The sequence below is a fragment of the Moschus berezovskii genome, chromosome 10 (assembly GCF_049115385.1).
Source record: "Moschus berezovskii isolate FMDL1 chromosome 10, NW_MosBer_1.0, whole genome shotgun sequence".
Lineage (NCBI taxonomy): Eukaryota > Metazoa > Chordata > Mammalia > Artiodactyla > Moschidae > Moschus > Moschus berezovskii.
The window spans coordinates 44,565,727-44,589,701 of record NC_142469.1 but is presented as its reverse complement, the minus strand read 5'-3'; the positions used below and the strand labels follow the sequence as shown (position 1 = coordinate 44,589,701).

General features: G+C 37.3%; 1 protein-coding gene across 4 annotated transcripts in view; it reads right to left on the bottom strand.

The window, feature by feature from the left end:
* REV3L (REV3 like, DNA directed polymerase zeta catalytic subunit) overlaps nucleotides 1–23,975 on the bottom strand; it is a 183,808-nt gene that overhangs the window by 106,770 nt on the left and 53,063 nt on the right. For all 4 annotated transcript variants that reach the window (XR_016038406.1, XM_088840621.1, XM_088840622.1 and 1 more), the window contains 3 exons: nucleotides 12,634–12,823; nucleotides 6,973–7,047; nucleotides 3,044–3,204 (listed from right to left, as the gene is read on the bottom strand). Coding sequence is in view for 3 of the 4 variants with exons in the window: in XM_088840621.1 (XP_088696747.1) it covers nucleotides 3,044–3,204; nucleotides 6,973–7,047; nucleotides 12,634–12,823 (426 nt within the window). In the remaining variant the exon portion in view is untranslated. The remainder of the gene's footprint in view (nucleotides 1–3,043; nucleotides 3,205–6,972; nucleotides 7,048–12,633; nucleotides 12,824–23,975) is intronic.

The following is a 23,975-nucleotide window of genomic DNA, read 5'->3' as shown; positions in this document are numbered from 1 at the left end:
GCAACCCACTAAAGTACTCTTGCCTAGAAAATCCCATGGACGGAGGAGCCTGGTCTCCATGGGTTCACAGAGTCGGACATGACTGAGCAACTTTAGGTCTCGCTTTCACTTAGTAAATGAATTCAACTTTCATCAATGCTGTAGGAATCAATATCGTAATGTGTTTCACTGATAAACAGTATTCCACTGAATTGGTATATAACAGTTTATCCATGGCCCCCACTGAGTGGGCACCTTGGTTACTTTAGATTTTTAGCAATTATGAAATAAAGCCGTTATAAACATCTGCATACAGGTTTTTGGGTGGACATAAGTTCTTTTCCTTTTTGCACTGGGGTATAGCCAGTTGACAAACAATGTTGTGACAGCTTCAGGTGAACAGTGAAGGGACTCAGCCATACAGATACATGTATGCATTCTCCCCCGAATTCCCCTCCCATCCAGGCTGCCACATAACATTTGGGTGGACGTAGGTTTTAAATCACTGGGTAAACATATAGAAGTGTAACTGCTTGGTCCTATAGTGAGTCTGTATTTTACATTACAAGAAATTGGCGAACTGTCTTCCAAAGTGACTGCACTATTTTGCCTTCCCACAAGCAATGAATGAGAGATGACATTCCCAATCTTACCAGCATTTGTTTATTGCTAGTTTTTTGGATATTAATTCTAATAATGTGTAACAGTAGTTCTTTGTAGTTTTAATATGTATTTCCCTTAATGATATATAATGTTGAGAATCATCTTTTCCTATATTTGCCATCCTTATAACCTCTTTGTCGAAATTTCTTTTCACATCTTTTGGCCATTTTTAATGGGGCTATTTGTTTTCCTATTACTGAGTTTTAAGAGTTCTTTATATATTCTTGGAGAAGGAAATGCCAACCCACTCCAGTATTCTTGCCTGGAGAATCCCATGGACAGAGAGGCCTTGTGGGCTACAGTCCATGGGGTTGAAGAGTCGGACAAGACTGAGTGACTAACACTTTATATATTCTAGATATAAGTATTTTATCAGATGTATAATTTGAAAATATTCTCTCCCAGTCTGTGACTTACCTTTTCACTTTTCTAATATTACTTTTTATAGAAAGTTTTTAACTTTGACAAAATCAAATTGTTAGGCAGATTTTCTCATTGTTTTCTTCTAGAGGTCTGATAATTTTACATTTAAGTCTGTGATCCATTTTAATTTTTACATAGGGTGTGGGATGTGTCTGAGCTCTTTTTATATTTTTATTATCTGTTTGTCTGTTTTTTTATTTACTTTTGGTTGCCTTGGGTCTTCTTTGCTGTGCCAGCTTTCTCTAGTTGCAGTGAGCGAGGGCTACTCTTCATTGTGGTGCATGGGCTTCTCATTGCAGTGGCTTCTCTTGTTGCAGAGCACAGGCTCTAGGGCATGTGGGCTTCAGGAGCTGTGGCTCGCAGGCCTAGCTGCTCCGTGGTATGTGGAATCTTCCTGGACCATGGATCAAACCTGTGTTCCCTGCACCGGAAGGTGGATTCCTATCCACTGTACTGCCAGGGAAGTCCTGGGTTCTTATTTTTATTTTCTGGTATATGGATATCCAATGATTCCACCACCTAAGGAAAAGTTGTAGATTTGGCAGTCTTTTTTAGTCCCAGGAGACTCAAACTGGGTTGAAATGTCTCAAAGTGGTTCCACTTCCTACTTTGGGCAAGTCTCTTTGAAACCCTACCTCCCTCTGTAGAGGATTCCAAAATGTCCAGTAGGTCCTGAACTGCTGTTTCTAGTTCCCTCACCTAGTAAGACTGTCTCAATGGAGGCAGCCAGGATTAGTAAAACCCCTCAGGCAAAGGCTGTTTTCAGCACTCTATTTCCTCTTTTGGCCAGTACTTCTTTATTGTTTCTAATCTTTTTTGTGATACATTTAAGATTAAAAAAACCAAAAAACAAAAAAACCTTGCTGCTAAGTCACTTCAGTCGTGTCCGACTCTGTGTGACCCCCTAGATGGAAGCCCACCAGGCTCCCCCGTCCCTGGGATTCTCCAGGCAAGAACACTGGAGTGGGTTGCCATTTCCTTCTCCAAAAAAACCTTACCTAGCTCTTAAATTGGTTTTTGTGAGAAGGTTGATCCTATTAACCAGGGAGGAAAAAAATCCTCCCTGGTTACTTTTCAGAGCACAGTTTGGGTATGGCAGAAGAAGTGCAAGGAGTTAAGCCAAAAAAGAACAGCTGGTAAACAACAAGAGAAAAAAATGCGAACTTTTGGTTTTAAAAGTTTGGCAATGAAAGAAAAGAAAAAAAATCATAACAGAAAGGACAATAGAATTGCAGGAAAAATGCTGGTTTTACTTGATCTTAAGTAGAAGAGAAGGAATCCAGGCAGAATAAAATGCAAAAGATGCTAGACTATTTTAACCAGAAATTCTATTCCTAGGTATATGCCCAAGAGAAATGAAAACACGTGGCATTATGAATATTTGTACATGAATGTTCACAGCAGCATTGTTCATAATAGGCAAAAGAAGGAAACCCAGACGTCTGTCACTGATGAATCAGTAAACAATGTAGTATATTCACACAACAGAGTATTAGCTGGCCATAAAAAGGAATGATATACTGATACATGCTACGACATGGATGAACCCTGAAAACATTAGGCTAAGTGAAACAAACAAACATATGATTCCATTTAAAAGAGATGTGCAGAATGGGCAGACACAGAGACAGAAGGGAGATTAACCGCTGCTAAGAGGTGAAGGCATGGGAGGACTGCGCGAGACTGCTAAAGACTATGGGGCTTCCTTTAGAGGTGCTGAAAAATGTTCTAAATTTGACTTTGGTGAATATATTAAAAACCAGAGCTGTCCATTTTAAATGAGAGAATTGTAAGGAATAAAGGTGTTACCAAAAAAAATTGAGATTATTCTCCTGATGAACTCTAAGATATTTCTGCATATTTATTTCTATTCCTTATCCACTCAGCACTTACTTTTAAATACATATTATTTTATAAATCATCAATTACATAATACTTGTTTCAAAGTTTTAATTTGAACTTGTGAAATTAACCTTACTTTTCCTCCTTGCTTTTCGGAACTTGACAGCAGCCAGATTTATTAAATTCATTCCATACAAATTGTAGTCAATGAAGAGCTGTAGGAGGTAGGGAATATGCGCTTCATGAGGCTGATAAAATTTATTCATTATGGCTCCACTTTGCAAAAGTTCACATATCCTAAATTAGAAAAAAAAAGTTATACCATAAAATTATGTTTACTAAAATGTTAAGTGAAATAATGGTTATACAAATATACAGAACAAAACATATTACTCTAACACAAAATTTTCATTTCAATTTTACTCAAAATTTATTTTTTTTTGGCAACGGAAAGTTTAAATCAAGTTTTAAAGTAAGCTGCAAGCTCTGAAAGAAAAATGAGAAAAAATGTCTCAAATGAAGAATATTTTGACTTCTAAAACCAATTTAATGCTAACTATACTGAAAAAGCTAACATGTCCAAAAAAAGGCTTTTAAGATATCATATTTTTCTTTTAAAAATCCAGAAAAAAATTTTGAAAAGATTATACAACAATTCTAAAGAGGACATATGACTCGATCCACCACAGAGATGTTACCACTTTTGGTATTTGTCTTCTCTGAGTAATCTGTCCTTCATATTGAGGGGTACAAATAATAGGCAATTCTAAATAACAAGGGCTTCCCTGGTGGCTCAGAGGTTAAAGCGTCTGCCTCCAATGCGGGAGACCCGGGTTCGATCCCTGGGTCGGGAAGATCCCCTGGCGAAGGAAACGGTAACCCACTCCAGTATTCTTGCCTGGAGAATCCCATGGACGGAGAAGCCTGGTAGGCTACAGTCCAAGGGGTCGCAAAGAGTCGGACACGACTGAGCGACGGAACGGAACGGAAATAACATGAAGTGCTATGCGGGGGAAGTATATAAAACATCCATAAGGGACAACAAACATACTGTAGATTCTGCATAGCCTTCTTGGAGAGAAGTCTCTAAGCAGAACGATGAACTAGAAATACTTTTTCTCAGGCGAGAAGAAGCATTTCACCCAAATAAAACTGCACATGTAAAGGGTCACAAGAAAACGTGGTTATTCAGGAACTAAACCCACTGAGTGAGGCTTAGTGACAGAGGCCATGGTGGCGGCGGTGGGAGAGTAAGAGGTAAGGAGAAGTCAGATCACGCAGAGCCTACTAAAGTATTTGAAGAGGCAGTTAGTAGAATTTGCCCGTCAAGTGAAGACAACAGGAAGATCGAAATGACCAGGTTAGCTAAAGAAAGCAAAACATTAGAGACAGGAAGTGAGAGGGTACTGTGGAAAAACTAAGATGATGGAGGCTTTGACAAGGATCAAGGAAATGTATTGATTCAGGAAGCATATGAGGAATAAAACGGTCAGGCCTTAATGACTGATTAGATGCGGAGGGTGAGACAGACTATAAGTTGAGGGTAATGCCTAGGTTAAGCAGCAAGTTGGTGGTGCTGCATTTATTGAAACAGAACGGATTGGAAGAAAATAGGTTTATTTGTGGATTTTTATTTGGAGAAGGAATAAAGACAAACTTGGTTTTAGACAAACTGGAGTTGACTGGTTTCAGACAAACTGCAAGTATATTGGAATGTTCAGGTAGATTTCTATGAAAATATTAGAAATGAGTAATAAGGATGAGGTTAAGGATAATTAATAGATGAGAGACAGCAAACATATTTTGAGGCACTGTGTATTAGGCACAATTGGTGTCTAAACTTAGGTGCTCTAAATGCTTAGTCTCAAGTAATATTACAAAACTATGGTAACTACTATTATCTCCATTTTATAAACAGAGAAGTTGAGTCTTAGATCAAAAACTTACCCAAAATCACACAAATAAAAAGTGGAAGAGCTAAAATTCAACTCCAATTTTTTCTGACTTAACCCCTCTTAACTATAGTGCTATTCTATTTATCCAGCAGATGGTCTGATACACTGATCAGGAGCTCTGAAGGAAAATTCAAGCTATTGATATATATTTGGAAGCCAAATGCATATAGATTAAAACAAAAACCATGCAAGTATATAAGACTGTAAAGTGATATATAGAGAAAAAGATAAATGCCCAAGACAAAAGTCCAAGGACCAACCATACGTGTGTTAAAAGAGGAACCAACAAAATGGCATAAATATGAATGACCAGACAGGTATGAGGAAAACTAGAAAAACGTTTACATCAAAGCAACCTTATTTTAAGGTAGTGTAAGCACTGATGGACATGAGGTCAAAAGGTAAGAGGTGTTACTTGGATTTAACAACACTGAGGTCGTTAATTAAGAAAAGCAATTTGAGTGGAACGGCTGAATTGGAGAGCAGAATTGGAGTTAAGTTAGAGAGCAAACGGGAGATAAGATACTGGACACACAAAGTATAGCTAAATTCTTCCAGGAGAACAGCTGTGAGTATGAATGTCTTTGAGTATGAATGTGTGTATGTGTAAAATTAGGTCTTGCTGCTGCTACTGCTAAGTCACTTCAGTCGTGTCCGACTCTGTGTGACCCCATAGACGGAAGCCCACCAGGCTCCCCCGTCCCTGGGATTCTCCAGGCAAGAATGCTGGAGTGGGTTGCCATTTCCTTCTCCAGTGTATGTGTAAAATTAGGTCTTACTGTTGTTTAAATGGTGTGGAAAGGGAGAGGGGATAACTGATAGATAAAAGGAAAGGGTCAAGGGGAGTGGACTGTGAGCTTTAAAGGTAGGGGTAAATCTCTTCTGATCTAATAGGCAGTGAAAAGTAGAGAACAGTTGTAAATAGATTTTAAGAACTCTGACAGAAATTTAAGAGAGCTTTATTCCAACAGTTCTCAAGTTTTTTAGCCCCAGGACTCTTTTCATTCTTAAAAATTACTGCTAGCATCAAAAAGCTTTTTTTAATGTGGTTTATATCTACTGATATTTACCAAATCAAGTTAAAACAGAAAATTTTAAGAGACTCATTTACTGATTTAAAAATAACAATAAACCCAAGATATGTTAACGTAAATAACATTGTTTTATTTTAAAAATCTGTATTTTTCAAAACAAAAACAATTTAGTGAGAAAAAGGAATTATTTTACATCTTTGCAAATCTGTTTTAATAGAAGACAGCTGGATTCTTATGTCTGCTCAGCTCAATCTATTCTGTAATACTGTTTCATTGAAACATATAAAGAAAAATCAGCCACACAGAGATACATAATTGAAAACAGGAAAAGTACCTGAATAGCCTTTTCAGGTAAATGTTGATCTTTGTTATTATTATACGGACATGCAATGGGGATGGTGGTTTCTTAAAGTTTAGCAACAATGCAGAAACCATATCAATGAACTTTTTGTACTCTGTTACATTAAAATCTATTGGTCTATCTAACACTTTATTTTTACCCATGCATAATTTTCTAATGTCTTGCCCTTGTCATTTGGAAAATATACATTTACTAAGTTATATAAATCTTCTAAATGGTAATATATTTCATTAAACAATATGGAAAAATGTTAATATCATCACCTATCTCATCAGAAAAAAAAATCATACTGAAAAGGGGTTAAGTAGAAACCTTTCACAGTAGAAAGCTTTCCCATAATGGCCTCACTCTCACACATTTCTCCTTGCTTTGAAACTAAAGAACAAATTTCTCTTGGTATTGAACATATGGTCTGGCTAGCAGGGTACTAGGATTATACAAGGCAGTCAATCATCTCTCTATCAACTTCTACAAACTCTCTAAATTTAAGGCAGAAAAGAATCAGTTAAGGGATATAAAACAAGGTCCCTTACCCTGAAAATATCCTTCCTAGACTCCAAGCTATGGATCTCTCTCTCTTCACACATAAATGTTCATATTTTGGACTCTTTAATAATGCTACGAACTATACAGGCCTTTCTTCTAGATTTTTCTTTTTATTATTAAAATACTTAAGTGATAGTTGTTCACATTTTTATTTCACTTATCTTTTTACCTTTTCACCATTGCAGGATTGTAAAGATAGATCTTCATAAAGTGTCTTTCCTTCTCATGATAACCATAAAAAGGCCTGAAATACAAGAAATAGATACTTCAATTTACTTTCAGAGATGAAATAATGCAACTTATTGCCCTAATTGGACTCAGCTGGCCTAATTACTTATATTGAACATTATCAACCACCTCCCCCCAAAAAAACAAAACAAAAACCCTCCAAGACTTTTTAATTAAACCTACCACAATATCATATTTCATGACACATGAAATCTTGTTACTTCTTTTAAAAAGTTTAAAAATACCACTTTAAAAAACCTGGGGATAAAAAGGAATAGCAAACTATTTATACTTTAATTTCAACCATTATGGCTCCATTAAAAAGTGGCTCTACTCAGGTCATGCATGTGAAAAAGAGACGTTCCTTCTGACACTTTCCCCCATTTTTTTCCGTCAGAAACTAAAGCTCTTTATCAACAAAATTATTTAACTGACAAAAGATACAAATTGCGTTGGTATCTCTTCTCCTTGTCTCTATTATTAATCTGAACATCAAAATTAATTTTACACATTCACTAAGGAGAGACAATTTACCTGTTATACATATGTGCATATGTGTGTGTGTGTGTAAAACACACACCCAAATCAAATGAAACTGTGAAAACTGTGCAGACAGAATTTAAGAGATTGAAAAGATCATGGCCTTACTAATAACCTATTTATATTAAGGCTGGGTTCAATTCAGGGTATCAGTCAGCAGCAGTGGGGAAAGAGAGAAGCAAAAATCTGTATGATAGAAGGAGACACAAGTCCTCAATGCAAGAAGGAATAAATTGAGTTATCATGTTATATTATTTCAGGAGAATCTGAAACTCTAATAAATAGACTACCATTTTCAAAGATTATATAATCAGAAACAATATGTAAATCAGTTCAGTTCAGTCGCTCAGTCGTGTCCGACTCTCCGCAACCCCATGAATCACAGCACGCCAGGCCTCCCTGTCCATCACCAATTCCCGGAGTACACTCAAACTCATGTCCACAGAGTCGGTGATGCCATCCAGCCATCTCATTCTCCGTCGTCCCCTTCTCCTCCCGCCCCCAACCTTTCCCAGCATCAGAGTCTTTTCCAGTGAGTCAACTCGTCGCATGAGGTGGCCAAAGTATTGCAGTTTCAGCTTTGGCATCAGTCCCTCCAATGGGTCTGAATTTATAGGCAAATAAAAAGTATTTGTCTAGAGTTTGTCTATAAATAAGTAGTTGGTTAAATCTTTAGGTGGCTAAACTCAGTTTCTTTTCATTAAAAAAATATATATATATTTTTCCCCTTATGATGGGCACTAGATAGAACTTACCCTCACGAGAATACCATTTTCTCTCTGTCATGTCTGACAGTGTAGTAGGCCTCAAGTATAGAGGTAAGTTGCCAACACACTCATTTGAGGCATATTTAAATAACTTTTAAAAAGTAAGCTATTCTAAGCCTTTAGGTCAGGATCATCTGTACATTTTCTGTAAAGCAATTTCTATTATAAAGAAAAAGTCTTAAAAGTTCTTTGTCTCATTCTTACCACTCACTCCAATCTTATCTCATACCCACTCACCCTTTTTCCTCCAGCCATTCCAAACATTTCAACCCTTCTAACTTGATCCACTTTCAAGTAACTTGCCATTCTCTCTGCCTGGAAAGTTCTGCCCTGAAAGTAAGCATGGCTTACTTTCAATCTGCAGTCGGGCCTCTGCTTAAACTCACCTCCTCAGAAAGGCCTGCACTGACCCTCATTCCCTATCCCTGACCCTTTACCCCCACTTCAAAAAAAAAATAGTAACACACTTCCTGTCCACCCCATTTTTGTTGCTATGAAGGGTGAAAGATACATTATATGAATTATCTCATTCTCTTTCACTGGCAAAATTCAATTCTTTATTCCTCCTGCTTTGGTATTTTTCATACACATAAACATAGCTCTTTGTCTAAAGATTTTTAGCCAGGTAAACGGAAATGAAGAGAGTTAAATCTGCACTAGTGTGGTCCATGTTATCCTTGTTTTTGCTAAAGATTTTTAGGTTTTTACAGTTAGAATCTTATAAATTTCAAAAGCTGAATATAAGCCTATCAAATTTCAAAAATTATTTGTAAATCTAGGATTCTGCTTTTCTATGTATTCCGCCTCAAAATATAGCCTGGACATTCAATAAACTCAGTTTCCTGCTTCTTCTAGCCAAGAAAGTCTCTGTATAATTTAACCTGTAATCCTTACTTCCTACTGCAATCCTTACTTGCTACTGTTGACTTTACTTGATTTTGCCAAAAGAATTTCTCAAAATTTTCAAAATTTTGAAATTTTCAAAATTTGAAATTTTCAAAATTTCAGGGAGACTCTCTGGAAGAAAGTAGAATGGAGCAGAGTCTAAGGTAGATATGTTTATACTTAAAAAGTATAATTATACTGATAATTGGAGTTAAGTTTTTTAATATAATAATGAGATGGAAAATGATAGTTTAAAAAACTTAATTTAGATGGACTAAGAATCTTTTTATAGACTATTTTCTAGAATCATGGCAGCTAAGTGGCAGGGAACCCCTGAAATGAACCTAAGGTCAATGGTCCTTCCTCTCTCTTAACCTAGCTTCGGATAATGCACAGTCTAGAAAGGCTAGAATTAAGTTTGTATAAATTTTAATTAGAGAGCTAGATGCAACTTTGTCTACCTTAAATAAGTATGCAATATTAAAGTAAAGGACTCCTAGAAGCTACAATGCGTGGTAAGGGAAAAGGGGACCTATATAAAGAAAACACACAAAATATTAGAACAGGAGAAAAAAGACAATGGCAGTCATAAATTAGACTAAATAGCTCATCTTTGCCTCCAGGTTTCCAGATTTCTATCAACTGCTCTTAAAAATATGGCTATGCTTTTAACAAATGCCCATCAAAAATACAAAAAGGTTGGTGACTCATCATTTGTTCCACCAGGTTGTTTGGAGATTCAACTTTGAAATGAGAATATGTATAGGAAAGTCCTCAGAAATCATTAAACATAAAAAATGTAGAATATGAAGCTGATGATTACCTTTAACCCAATTGTTGCTATCATAGGATGGGTGTGAACTTTCACCTGATTGATTTATTCTATCAAATAGTTACTGAGCCTCCTCTACAAAGTGCTCAACACCATACAAAGAGTAAGGGATATAATGATGGACAGATAAACTGGTCTTTTTTCTCATGAAACTTACATGCTGGTGCGAGAAAAACATAAGAACTAATAAAGAAAAAATTAAAATAACTGGAAACTACAGTAGGTACTCCCTGGAGAAGGAAATGGCAACCCACTCCAGTGTTCTTGCCCGGAAAACCCCATGGGCAGAGAAGCCTGGAGGGCTACAGTCATGGGATCACAAAAGAGTAGGATACAACTTAGTGACTAAACAATCACAATAGTTAAGTACAAATGGAAACAAAGAATGGGCTGAAGATACAAAACAAAAACATCAACCTATTTTAAGAAGGGAAGTCAGAAAACTTCTCTGGAGAGGTGAAGGATCTGAAGTACTGGAGAAGGGCAGAGAACTCAAGGAAAGAAAACTGCATGTACAAAGGTGGGCAAGAGCTCAGTATATCAGAGAAAATGTAAGATGTCCAGTGTTTCTGGATGGAACAGAAACAGGCGTCAGGCTAGGCAGACGTCAGGCGTCAGATCACATAGGCTGTGGTTAGAAGCTTAAATTTTATTCTATAAACAATATGAAGCCACTCAAGGATTTTAAATGATTTTAAAAGGACCCAATTTAAATTATAAGAAGAGTACTTCTGTAGCTCTGGGGTGAGATAAGAACAGAAGAAAATTCAATTAAAAGGACCCTGGTAGTCCAGAGGAAAACCTGGATTCAGGTGGAAGTAGGTAGATTTAAGAAGGATTCCATAGAGATATATTCAACTTACATGTTCCAGTATGAGCTCCAAACTTTCCTGCCAGCCTGCTCTGTCTGTACCAGCTCAAAGTTTCGTAGTCATCCTTGATTCTTCTCACAAACCTCATCCAATCAGAGAACAAATCTCTAGGATTCAACTCTCAGAAGAGATCTAGAAGCTGACCAGTTGTCACTACTCCCCTGCTACTACCCTTGTTCAAGCGTTCATATTTTCTCACCCAGACTAATGCAACAGTCCGAATAGTCTCCCTATTCAACTCCTGTGATTCTTTACACAGGCTAAAGTAACCCTTTCAAAGTTAGACCATGGCTGCTCAAAATCATGTAATAGCTCAGAATAGAAACCAAAGTCCTTAGAATAGCCTACTTCAATGGTTCTCAAACTTGAATACGCATCAGAATCAGTAGAAAGGCTCACAAATTTCTGAGCCCCACAACTAGAGTATATGATTCATCAGGTCTGGGATCAGAGCAAAGAATGTATTTTTACTAAGTTCTCACGTGTGTTAGTCTGAAGTTCTTCAAGATATTCAAGTCAAAATGAGCAAGAAATTAGTGGAAACACCTGTGAAAGAATATGAGGAAGACCTCACGAGAGAGTGGGAAAGTCACCAGACTTAGATACAGGTCTAATCTAAGTGAAGGAGAGAGGGAAGATGAGTGGAAGTGTCTTCTACTGCAATGTGATTCTAGTGAAAGTTCAGAAAGGCTGTCTGAAGGTCCCCAAGCGTCTCCCACAAACAGGCCTGTCTTAGTATTCTTACTGTGCTTAGCCACTGGGTGGGAGAAGCCTATGAAAAATGGCTTCAGCTTACATGGGATGATAAATGGATTTCAGTGCAGTAACTGGGGCTATTGTTCAATTATGTTCCTTGTATTTGAGGTTCTGACAGTGCATTCTCATGGTGTCAAACCCGACAAAACTGATTATTGTGATCTACTGGCCAGCATGATCTCCATCCTCTTATATGTAGCTAATCTCATTTTGTCCACTCTTCTTTCCCTCTGCTCCTGCCACCTGGTCTCCATTTTGTTCCTACCCCTCACCTTCAAGTCTTTGCTCACATGTCATTTACCATGTCAATGACACCTTCCCCGATTACCCTCTGCAAAACTGCCACCAGTCTACTTCTCTAACCCACACTAATGATCCTTCTTATCCTGTTCTACATATTTTATTGTATAGCACTAAGTAGGGGTTGCAAAGAGTTGGACACGACTGAGTGACTGAACTGACTGACTGACTGACTGAAGTATCATGTAATAAGTCAATAAATTTATTTCATGTCATATTCATTGGTTATTTTCCATTGGTTTTGCATTACTACAATGTAACTTCCACAGGGACAAGGATCTTTGTTTTGTTCACAAGTATATCCCAAGCACCTAGCAGAGTGCCTGGCACATAAAAGGTACTCAATAAATAGCTGATGAATGAATTGCATGAATTTCTACAGGAATGTAGAAATGATGAATTTCTACAGTTCTAGGAAGCAGAGAAGTGGAAAAAGTTAAAATAAAAATCACTGTTAACCATTTATCTTTCATTGCAATAAAAATTGATTTTATTTTAAAAGGTTATAATAAGAAATTTCATCCGAGTTCCATTAGATTAGAATTAAAGGAAAAATGAACAGAGTATATCTGAATTGGATATGTTTTAACTGGAATAACAATATAAATACAAAGAAATAGAAATTTTAAAAGATGTTATCATATACTTACATTCCCGATACTAATGACACCTTGAACACGTGCTGAGCAGTGGAAGATGGATTGCCTAAAGCCACATTAAGTGCTCTGTCGATACTGAATGCCATCTGAGACAGATAGCTTTCTGGCTGCTGTCCATAACCATCATATGGCACATAGAGGTAAGGAAAGATGCCATGCAGATGAAGACATGTCTTCTGACCTAAAATGTAACACATTGTAAAGTTTAGACTGGAGATGCATTTTAAAACCTTAACATTACAAAGCTCATAATACAAGTCATTTAAATGGTCTAATGACAGCCCAGCTTATCTGAGGGAAGGGCTGAAGAAACTAACCCATAGATAAAGCCACCTGTATTGACTATATCTCACAAAAGAACATTTAAAAGCATCTTATAAATATAAGCATTAGAATATGATTTAAATAGTAGTTTTGGTGAAAATATGTTGGAATACTTCATCTTCACAATCTAACTACTTTTATGTACTTCACCAAACTGCCCTATAATACCACAAAACACAGTGTTATGAAGCTTACAAAAATTCACTTAAAGTTTACTGAATAAATCAGTTAATGTCTATCTTCACATTCTAGAAGGCGGAATTTTGCTATGGAGAGGGGGTAGTTGGGAAGGGCAAAAATGAAATTCTGTGGTTAGGGGAAAAAAATCAAAACAGACAAGAACAAAAGACAGTCCCTACAGATCAATTGTCTGTAATGGACTTCTGGATATCTAAATTGCACATTTGGTGAAGTGGGACAGGGAAGACACAATGAGCAGAAAAGACAAGCATGCACACTTTCCAGGAAGTCATTACATTAGGCAACTTGCAGAAAGGGTAAATGGTGCTAATCTGCCAATAGACAATCCCATACAGCCATGATAAAGAAGGTAACCTGAGTGAGAACCCACTAAAGAAAGTGCTACTGAAACAGTAATGTATCCATGATAAGGTTAAGTAACAAAAAGCAGACGCACTATTACTCTCAGGAATCTGGCAGGGCTCTTTGAGAGCGGTTCCTGTCCTCAGAACGCTGTCCCTGTTCCCCTGGGGCATGTGCCATTTGTCTGATACAAACACAGAGGGAAACAGCAGTGACGGAGGAACACACCCATTTTCCCATTCAGTCACTGTCACCGTTCTGCCCTGCCAACACTATGCCAAGGCTTCTCCCCCACCTCCTCTCCCACTCTTGTTTCCTGGCTTTTTCTTTCTTCAGAAAAGTTCTTGTTTGATCACTATTTCCTATTTATAATTTAGAGCGATTTACATAAAATACACAGAAAAGAGTTTCCTGTTCTGTTGTTATCTTGTATTTATACTTCTTCTAGTGAATAATATCAGCTTGTCTTATTTTTAAGGGACAGCTGTAACAGAATTAACAAGTAAATCTGGAATAGTTATAAAGTGTAGCAAAACCACAAAGGTCACATAATGGAGTAAGATCTATGCCCTCCTCAGTACAGTATTCAGATCTGAGCTACTAACTTGGACATTTTCGAAGAATTACAAATTGTGTTGCTGTTAGACCAATTTCAATTTCTAATTTTATGTTAATAATTTCAAAGAAGTAAGAAAACTCTTTCATTTAAAAGAGAATTCTTTATTGTTTCATTCTAAATACAATACAATGAAAGTGAAAGTGTTAGTCGCTCAGTCATATCAGATTCTTTGTGGCCCCACGGACTATAACTAGCCAGTTTTCTCTGTCCATGGAATTTTCCAAGCAAAAATACTGGAGTGGGTTGCCATTTCCTTATCCAGGGGATCTTCCTGACCCAGGGATCGAACCTGGATCTCCTAGCATTGCAGATGAGTCTTAACTGTCTGAGTCACCATGCAGCATGAAAATAGTGTAGTTTTTAATTCTTTAAATAGAAAAGACTCATTGTAATAATGAATGAGTCTTTAAAAATATATTTATCAATTTACTGATGATCTATTTTAATGTTTTTTGAACATTTCATGAAAAAAGGTTATAACCATTACAGCTTCTGGATATAAACCACAGTTTGGTTAAAAGTAACTGACATGCTAAACCACAGAGTGCTCCAGGGAGGTGAGGAGACAGAATTGTATTCCCTTTTTAAGTTGACAAATAAATTCTAAGACCAGTGATTACAGAATTACTAGCATATTTTACCGGAGAAGGCAATGGCAAGCCACTCCAGTACTCTTGCCTGGAAAATCCCATGGATAGAGGAGCCTGGTAGGCTGCAGTCCGTGGGGTCGCTAACGGTCGGACACGACTGAGCGACTTCACTTTCACTTTTCACTTGCACACATTGGAGAAGGAAATGGCAACCCACTCCAGTGTTCTTGCCTGGAGAATCCCAGGGATGGGGGAGCCTGGTGGGCTTCCGTCTATGGGGTCACACAGAGTTGGACACGACTGAAGTGACTTAGCAGCAGCAGCAGCAGCAGCAGCATATTTTACAAGTAATACTGTTAAGCTCTTAAGACACTAATTTTAATCAATATATTAATAATGGAAATTTAGATATATTTTATAAGAAATAATTATAAAATTTCATTTCTAATAGTTTCCTCATAGGCAGGATGTTTACAAAGTTCATTTAAGCATTTAAAATATCCTCTTTTCATATCTCCTGTGGAGTAGGGGCCAGAGACATGATCTTTCTAAAACTGTGGTGTATGATTTAGGAAAAAAGCAGAAATGATTTATTCAGCAGGCACTGGACATCAAGTGCTTTACATGCATTTGTTTCTAAAACTCAGAACAATCTTGCAAGTGTCACAAAGGTTAACTTTAGTAAAATAACATACCTATTAGGTAAGTGAATCAGGATTTAAAATCAGATCAACAAAATGTAAAACCAATGCTCTTTCCATTTAACCATTCTCTTTTTTTTTTTAATTAATACTGGCTTCCTTAATTCTTAATTCCTCAGTTTTTATTTTGTACTATTAACACCTGTTTCTTTATCTGACTCTCCCATCTGACTGCAAACTCTTTGGGACCTGATGCTGTGTTTCAATGATCATAAAATCCCCAGGATCCAGCACAAAACATATGTGTTTAATAGACATTTATTAAATGAATGCAAGAGCTTCCAGCAAAACAGAATAGTTGCTTAAGGAGAAGGAATGGTGTGAAAGCCCAGAATATCTGAAAAAACATATCTATGAAAACAGAGGGACTCGGATACAACTAAGGCACCACCACCCCCAGTTTACTGCACTTTCCTACCCTGAAGGATCCGAAGTCCCACTCAAAGCTGCAGTCACTACATCAAAATAGATGCACCTCCATCTAGCTCTCCAGCAGCAAGGGACGGCTCAGTGCTTTACTCACCACCCTTTCTCAAGAACAATCTCCTAAAAAGCAACCACCACATAAGGAATTCTTGGCAGAGCTGTAACAGCTCTAATACAGAATAACTGTCACAGAAACAAGATAAAATAAGACTCAAAAGTTAATACAAAGAGAAATGTGTAAAAATGAATGAGAGTCAATGTCTTTTTGGCAACAGTATGTCTTTTATTACTGTAAAACTTGTAGCTCTGCCATAGCATCGCCTGATCTTGACAAGATACAGACTTTTTATTTATTTCCTTCCATTAGCTCTACCCCACACCATATAGATGAACAGTCCCTCAGATAAACTAGTCTACCCTCACTCCCCTAAGGATTAGGCTCAGCTGTGAGGAAACACCCTAAAACCAGTGGTGTGAGCATTAGTGGCTTCTCCCTCATAAAAGAAGCCCAAGTAGCTGGTACTACAGACTCAGGTTTTTTCAACATCTCTTTAGTGGCCTAGTTAAGAGGAAGATTCGACTTCAGTTTCAAGGCATTTCTGCTGCTGCTGCTAAGTCGCTTCAGTCGTGTCGGACTCTGTGCGACCCCACAGATGTTACCCCAACAGGCTCCCCCGTCCCTGGGATTTTCCAGGCAAAAACACAGGAGTGGGTTGCCATTTCCTTCTCCAATGAATGAAAGTGAAAAGTGAAAGTGAAGTCGCTCAGTCGTGTCCGACTCTTAGCGACCCCATGGACTGCAGCCCGCCAGGCTCCTCCGTCTGTGGGATTTTCCAGGCAAGAGTACTGGAGTGGGTTGCCATTGCCTTCTCCACGAGGCATTTCTGCTATACTCCAAAGAGTTCCACACAAGATTCTCTTAAGAATGTCTTTCTCAAATTAACAAAAGCTATGTTGCTTCAAAACCTTACTAAATAATTTGGGATTCTAGATATTAGCTATTTTCAGGTAACGTGGATACAAAGAAAGAAAATATCCCTACTTTTTGAATGTTCCCTATTATTGTTATGTGAATGATATAATAGAACAGTTAGACCTAATAGATATCTATAGGACATTTCACCCCAAAACAATGAATTTCACCTTTTTCTCAAGCGCACACGGAACCTTTTCCAGGATAGATCACATCCTGGGACATAAATCTAGCCTAGGTAAATTCAAAAAAATTGAAATCATTCCAAGCATCTTTTCTGATCACAATGCAGTAAGATTAGATCTCAATTACAGGAGAATAACTATTAAAAGTGTCAACATATGGAGACTGAACAACACGCTGCTGAATAATGAACAAATCATAGAAGAAATCAAAAGAGAAATCAAAATATGCATAGAAATGAATGAAAATGAAAACACAACAACCCAAAACCTCTGGGACACTGTAAAAGCAGTGCTAAGGGGGAAGTTCATAGCAATACAGGCACACCTCAAGAAACAAGAAAAAAGTCAACTAAATAACCTAACTCTACATCTAAAGCAACTAGAAAAGGAAGAAATGAAGAACCCCAGGGTCAAATCAATCAATGTAATACACCACATTAACAAACTGAAAAATAAAAATCATATGATTATCTCAATAGATGCAGAGAAAGCCTTCGACAAAATTCAACATCCATTTTTGATAAAAACCCTCCAGAAAGTGGGAATTGAAGGGACATACCTCAACATAATAAAAGCTATATATGACAAACCCACAGCAAACATTATCCTCAATGGCGAAAAACTGAAAGCATTTCCCCTAAAGTCAGGAACAAGACAAGGGTGCCCACTCTCACCACTACTATTCAACATAGTTCTGGAAGTTTTGGCCACAGCAATCAGAGCAGAAAAAGACATAAAAGGAATACAAATTGGAAAAGAAGAAGTAAAGCTTTCACTGTTCGCTGATGACATGATCCTCTACACAGAAAACCCTAGAGACTCTACCAGAAAATTACTAGAGCTAATCAATGATTACAGTAAAGTTGCAGGATATAAAATCAACACACAGAAATCCCTTGCACTAATAATGAGAAAATAGAAAGAGAAATTAAGGAAACTATTCCATTCACTGTTGCAACGAAAACAATTAAATACTTAGGAATATATCTACCTAAGGAAACAAAAGACTTGTACATAGAAAACTATAAAACACTAGTGAAAGTAATCAAAGAGGACACTAATAGATGGAGAAATATACCGTGTTCGTGGACTGGAAGAATAAATATTGTAAAAATGAGTATACTACCCAAAGTAATTTATACATTCAATGCAATCCCTATCAAGCTACCAACAATATTTTTCACAGAACTAGAACAAATAATCTCACAATTTGTATGGAAATACAAAAAACCTCGAATAGCCAAAGCAATTTTGAGGAAGAAGAATGGAACTGGGGGAATTAACCTGCCAGACTTCAGGCTCTATTACAAAGCCACAGTCATCAAGACAATATGGTACTGGCATAAAGACAGAAATATAGATCAATGGAACAAAATAGAAAGCCCAGAGATCAACCCACGCTCCTATGGACACCTTATCTTTGACAAAGGAGGCAAGAATATAAAATGGAGAAAAGACAGTCTCTTTAACAAGTGGTGCTGGGAAAACTGGTCAGCCACTTGTAAAAGAATGAAACTAGAACACTTCCTAACACCATACACCAAAATAAACTCAAAATGGATTAAAGATCTAAATGTAAGACCAGAAACTATAAAACTCCTAGAGGAGAATGTAGGCAAAACACTCTCCGATATAAATCACAGCAGGATCCTCCAAGACCCACCTCCCAGAATATTGGAAATAAAAGCAAAAATAAACAAATGGGACCTAATTAAAATCAAAAGCTTCTGCACAGCAAAGGAAACTCTAAGCAAGGTGAAAAGACAGCCTTCAGAATGGGAGAAAATAATAGCAAATGAAGCAACTGATAAAGGATTAATCTCCAAATTATACAAGCAGCTCCTGCAGCTTAATTCCAGAAAACTAAGTGACCCAATCAAAAAATGGGCCAAAGAACTAAACAGACATTTCTCCAAAGAAGACATAAAGATGGCTAACAAACACATGAAAAAATGCTCAACATCCCTCATCATCAGAGAAATGCAAATCAAAACCACAATGAGATACCATTTCACACCAGTCAGAATGGCTGCTATCCAAAAGTCTACATGCAATAAATGCTGGAGAGGGTGTGGAGAGAAGGGAACCCTCTTACACTGTTGGTGGGAATGCAAACTAGTACAGCCACTATGGAGAACAGTGTGGAGATTCCTCAGAAAACTGGAAATAGAACTGCCATATGATCCAGCGATCGCACTCCTGGGCATACACACCGAGGAAACCAGAATTGAAAGAGACACATGTACTCCAATGTTCATTGCAGCACTGTTTATAATAGCCAGGACATGGAAGCAACCTAGATGTCCATCTGCAGATGAATGGATAAGAAAGCTTTGGTACATATACACAATGGAGTATTTCTCAGCCATCAGAAAGAATGCATTTGAATCAGTTTTAATGAGCTGGATGAAATTGGAGCCAATTATACAGAGTGAAGTAAGCCAGAAAGAAGAACATCAATACTGTATATTAACACATATATATGGAATTTAGAAAAATGGTAACCTGAACCCTGTACCTATTGTTTCTGTTTCCTGAATTGAAACCTACCTGACACATCGCCTTAAATGCCATATCTAACTGTACCCACTTTTTGTGTAGGCAAGAGCAAATTACATATAAATGCAGTGATTTTGGAAGTGTAAATATGCAATGAATAATAAACTGATTGACAGGAATTAGAAAAAAAAAGAAAGAAAATATCCCTACTTTTTGAATGTTCCCTATTATTGTTATGTGAAACTGAATTAAGCAACAAATTCAGTAGGAACAAAGACCGTCATTGGGAGAATAAGCCTATGTAAACAGGTTTCAAAAAATTTTCCACTGAACTTGTCATGGCATAACTGCTCACTTTTAAAGACACTATAGTAAAACTTTGTGGAATTGACTATTTTCCAACTATGTAAAAGAAGGGATTTTATAACTAAGGTAGGTGCTTCTGTAACAGCCAGTGCTTGCTGCTCTAAATCTAATCTCTCACAGAACTTAAAACTTCACTAAACATTAAGCCCTCTGTATTCCAACATTTCTTTTATTGTTTTCTCACATTTTCTTCTATATTTTGCCCAGATTTGGGATCTGAATTAACTGTGCTTCTAAAATCTTGTTAGTCTATCTGTAACAAAATTACTTCTGGTTTTGTAGATCCATTTTCAATAATAGAAAGACTAACATGTGCCATTCCTCTTATTCGGGGGTCTGAAAATTTTTTTTTCTGTTAAGTGGGATACAGTACATATTTTAGGCTTTATGGGCTATACTGTCTCTGCTATAACTATGGAATTCTGTTGTCGTAGCCTGAAAGCAGTCACAGACAGTACTTAAGTGAATGGCCATGGCTGTGTTTCAATAAAATTTCATTTACAACAGGGGACAAGCAGGATTTTGTCCATGGATTAGACTTCCCTGTCAACCAGAACAGGAAAATTTAATGGCCTCTTTTTTCTTTTTTTTTTCAAAACAAGCTGATTGATAATCACAATCAAAATCATGCTGGCCTAAGAGTATCTTAGGAGACTGATTAAGAAAAGCTCATTTTGAAATTTGCAAACCCCATCTCCCAAATCTCAATCTACACAAAATTTTAAACAAAACTCTACAGAGCTATGAAACAAACAATCAAAAAAAAAACTTGGTTATGTGAACAGAAAAATTTGTATTTATGAAATTTCTCATGTTTCCTTCTTCATGAAACATCTCTTAAGTTTTATATTATGATCATTCAATGTTTCCCTCCAGTCTTTCTTTGCCTCCATCACTCCATCTTTCTTTTTCTAGCCCCACAAAAACCACAAAATGAACTCCTAATAGTCACAGTTTGAAAGCAAGTGTTATATTACTTATTCTCATGAAAAAAGAAGTCTTAAGGATATACTCTTAACCCAGAAATATTTTCCAGGATTTATGCTAAGGAAAAAAGTTAAAGATGTACACAAAGATTTAGATATTAAGATGTTAAGACAGTATAATAATCATAAAAAATTAAGATAATAAACATCTTCAAATAGATAAAGTAATTATAGTTTGTATGTATCACAGAACACATCTATGGCTCTCATACCAAATCCTGCTTGTCACCTGGTTTTGTAAGTAAAATTTTATTGGAATACACCACACCCATTTGGAATGGTCTATTCCAAATATAGGAGTTGAATAATTGTGACAAAGACCTTCTAGCTCTTAAAGCCTCAAATATATACTATGTGGTATAAAGTTTGCTAACCTCAGTAACAGATGGTATTGATGTATTTCCTAGCATAGAGAGATGCTTATGATATATCTATTTCTGGTGATATTCAGATTTATTTCAATTGTGAAACTACATATATAAAATCAGATAATGGGTGATTTCATTTTTTTTCTTGTTGCTTATTAATAGTTTCTAAATATCATACAATTTGTGTAAAAGACAGGCAGGAAGGAAGACGTCACCTATGTCAATGACCCAGAAATTAAAAACAAAATAATATAAAAACTAAGTATAATCACTACCTTTATTATGGGCATATACACATAACTTCCTATTGAATAGTTTCTCTTCACTTTCTCCTTTCATTTCCAAATAATGCTTTGGGGTTTCATATACATATTCATGGCACTATATTTTTCATCTAAGGCATAAAGGACTTTATTTAGAATCATTGGCTTTAAGTTAGTAATGCTGCATTACTAGCAGAGCCGTATCCCTCAAACACCAGATGTTTCAAAGGGTTGTTTTATTTATACATTTGCTGAATATATCTTTGTATTCTCAGTGCTCAACATGGTTGGTTCCATCATTCGTATATGTACGCTATTCATCAAATAATTTGTGGAAGCCCAATGTTAAGTGCTAGGCCACAGGCTGCTCATAATCACAGTCTCTGATCTCATGGACCTGGCATTCTATTTGGAGATAAAGATGAGTAAACAGGCAATTACAGTATGGTAATTCTATATCTGCTGCTGCTGCTAAGTCACTTCAGTCATGTCTGACTCTGTGTGACCCCATAGACGGAAGCCTACCAGGCTCCCCTGTCCCTGGGATTCTCCAGGCAAGAACACTGGAGTGGGCTGCCATTTCCTTCTCCAATGGGTGAAAGTGAAAAGTGAAAGTGAAGTTGCTCAGTCGTGTCCGACCCTTAGGGACCCCATGGACTGCAGCCTATCAGACTCCTCCATCCATGGGATTTTCTAGGCAAGAGTACTGAAGTGGCTTGCCATTGCGTCCTCCAATTCTATATCTAGAGGTATGTAATACAGTTTGTAAGAATACAGGAAGGTTTCCCTGACGAAGCAACAAAAAGCAAAAGAGAAAGAATACCGTAGTATGTAACTGAAAGTGAATAGGAACATGACATGGTCCAGAAACAGGAAAAAGGCAATTTGGATGGAGCAAGAAATGCAATGGAGAGAAGGGCAAAGTGTATGTGTATATGTGTACGTACATGCGTGTGTGTGTGGACTCTGTGACTTACGTGGATTTGCATTTTATAATTTCCTTGTGGACACACTGTGAAGAAGTTCGGGACAGAACGGGACTATAATGGGAAGATCTGTTTAGGAGTCTACTGGAGTACTTCAGGCAAGAGATGTCAGTAGTGATGAAGAAAATCAAATTCAAGAAGGATTTAGGGCAAAGAATTGAAAAGTAACTGACTCTAATATGGAGGAAGGGTAAAGTAGAAAAATAAAAAACGACCCACATTTTTGGTTTAGAATATTAAAGAAACTGAGAAAGAAAAATAAATTGATTTATATTTTGAACTTAAGAAATTTTCTGTGTCTACAGAAATTCCAAAGATTTACATTATGCACAATTAGATACAGATGTGGATTTAAGACAAAGATCTGGGCTACAGAAGGCGAATGACTTGCGAGTCTGAGCAACAATTAGGTTAAGATTGCTCAGGGGTAATAAGACAGACAATAGAAGGGGTGTAGGCCAGAAACATGAGGAATACTAACATTTAAGGGAGGAATAGAGGATTTTGATTTATGTGGGATGTGAGAGAATCAGTCCCTGAAAACAACAGAGCAGTAAGTCAGTGAATAATTGAGAACGTAAGTATGTTAGCAGGCTTCCAGGTGGCTCAGTGGTAAAGAATCATCCTGCCATGCAGGAGATGCAGGTTCAATCCCTGAGTCAGGAAGATCCCCTGGAGAAAGCAATGGCAACCCACTTCAGTATTCTTGCCTGGGAAATCCCATGGACAGAGCAGCCTGGTGGGCTACAGTCCATGGGATCACAAAAGAGTCGGATACAACTTAGTGATTAAGCAACAACAAAGTATGTTAGCCATAGAACCAGAGTTCCAAGGGTCCAGTAGAAACATGAGAGAGAAACAAGCAATGAGAAGCTGTGTAAGAGACAGGAAATAGAATGCTAATAAAAATACACAGCAATGGGAAGAAGTACATTCAGAACGGAAGAGGAAGTAATTAGTAAAAACACTAATTCAAGAAGATATATGCACCCCAATATTCACAGCAGCATTTTTTTAATTTCCAAGATATGGAAGCAACCTAAGTGTTCATCAGCAGATGCATGGGTAAAGAAGCTGTGTACATATGTATACACACACACACACACACACACCCCCAGAATACTAGTTGGCCATAAAAAAAAGAATGAAAATTTGCCATATGTAACAACATGGATGGATTTGGACAGTATTATGCTGAGTGATACTTAGGCTGTGCAGCGCTGGAGCGGCGAGCGGCTGAGAGGAGATACCCCACATGCAAGGTCAGGAGCAGTGGCCGAGAGGAGATACTCCAAGGGCAAGGTCAGGAGCGGTGGCCGAGAGGAGATACAACAGGTCCAAGGTCAGGAGCAGTGGCCGTGAAGAGATGCCTCACGTCCAAGGTAAGGAATAGCAGCTGTGCTTTCCTGGAGCAGCCATGAAGAGATACCCATGTCCAAGGTAAAGGAAACCCCAGTGTCTCAGTAGACGCTGAGAGAGGGCATCAGAGGGCAGACAGGCTGAA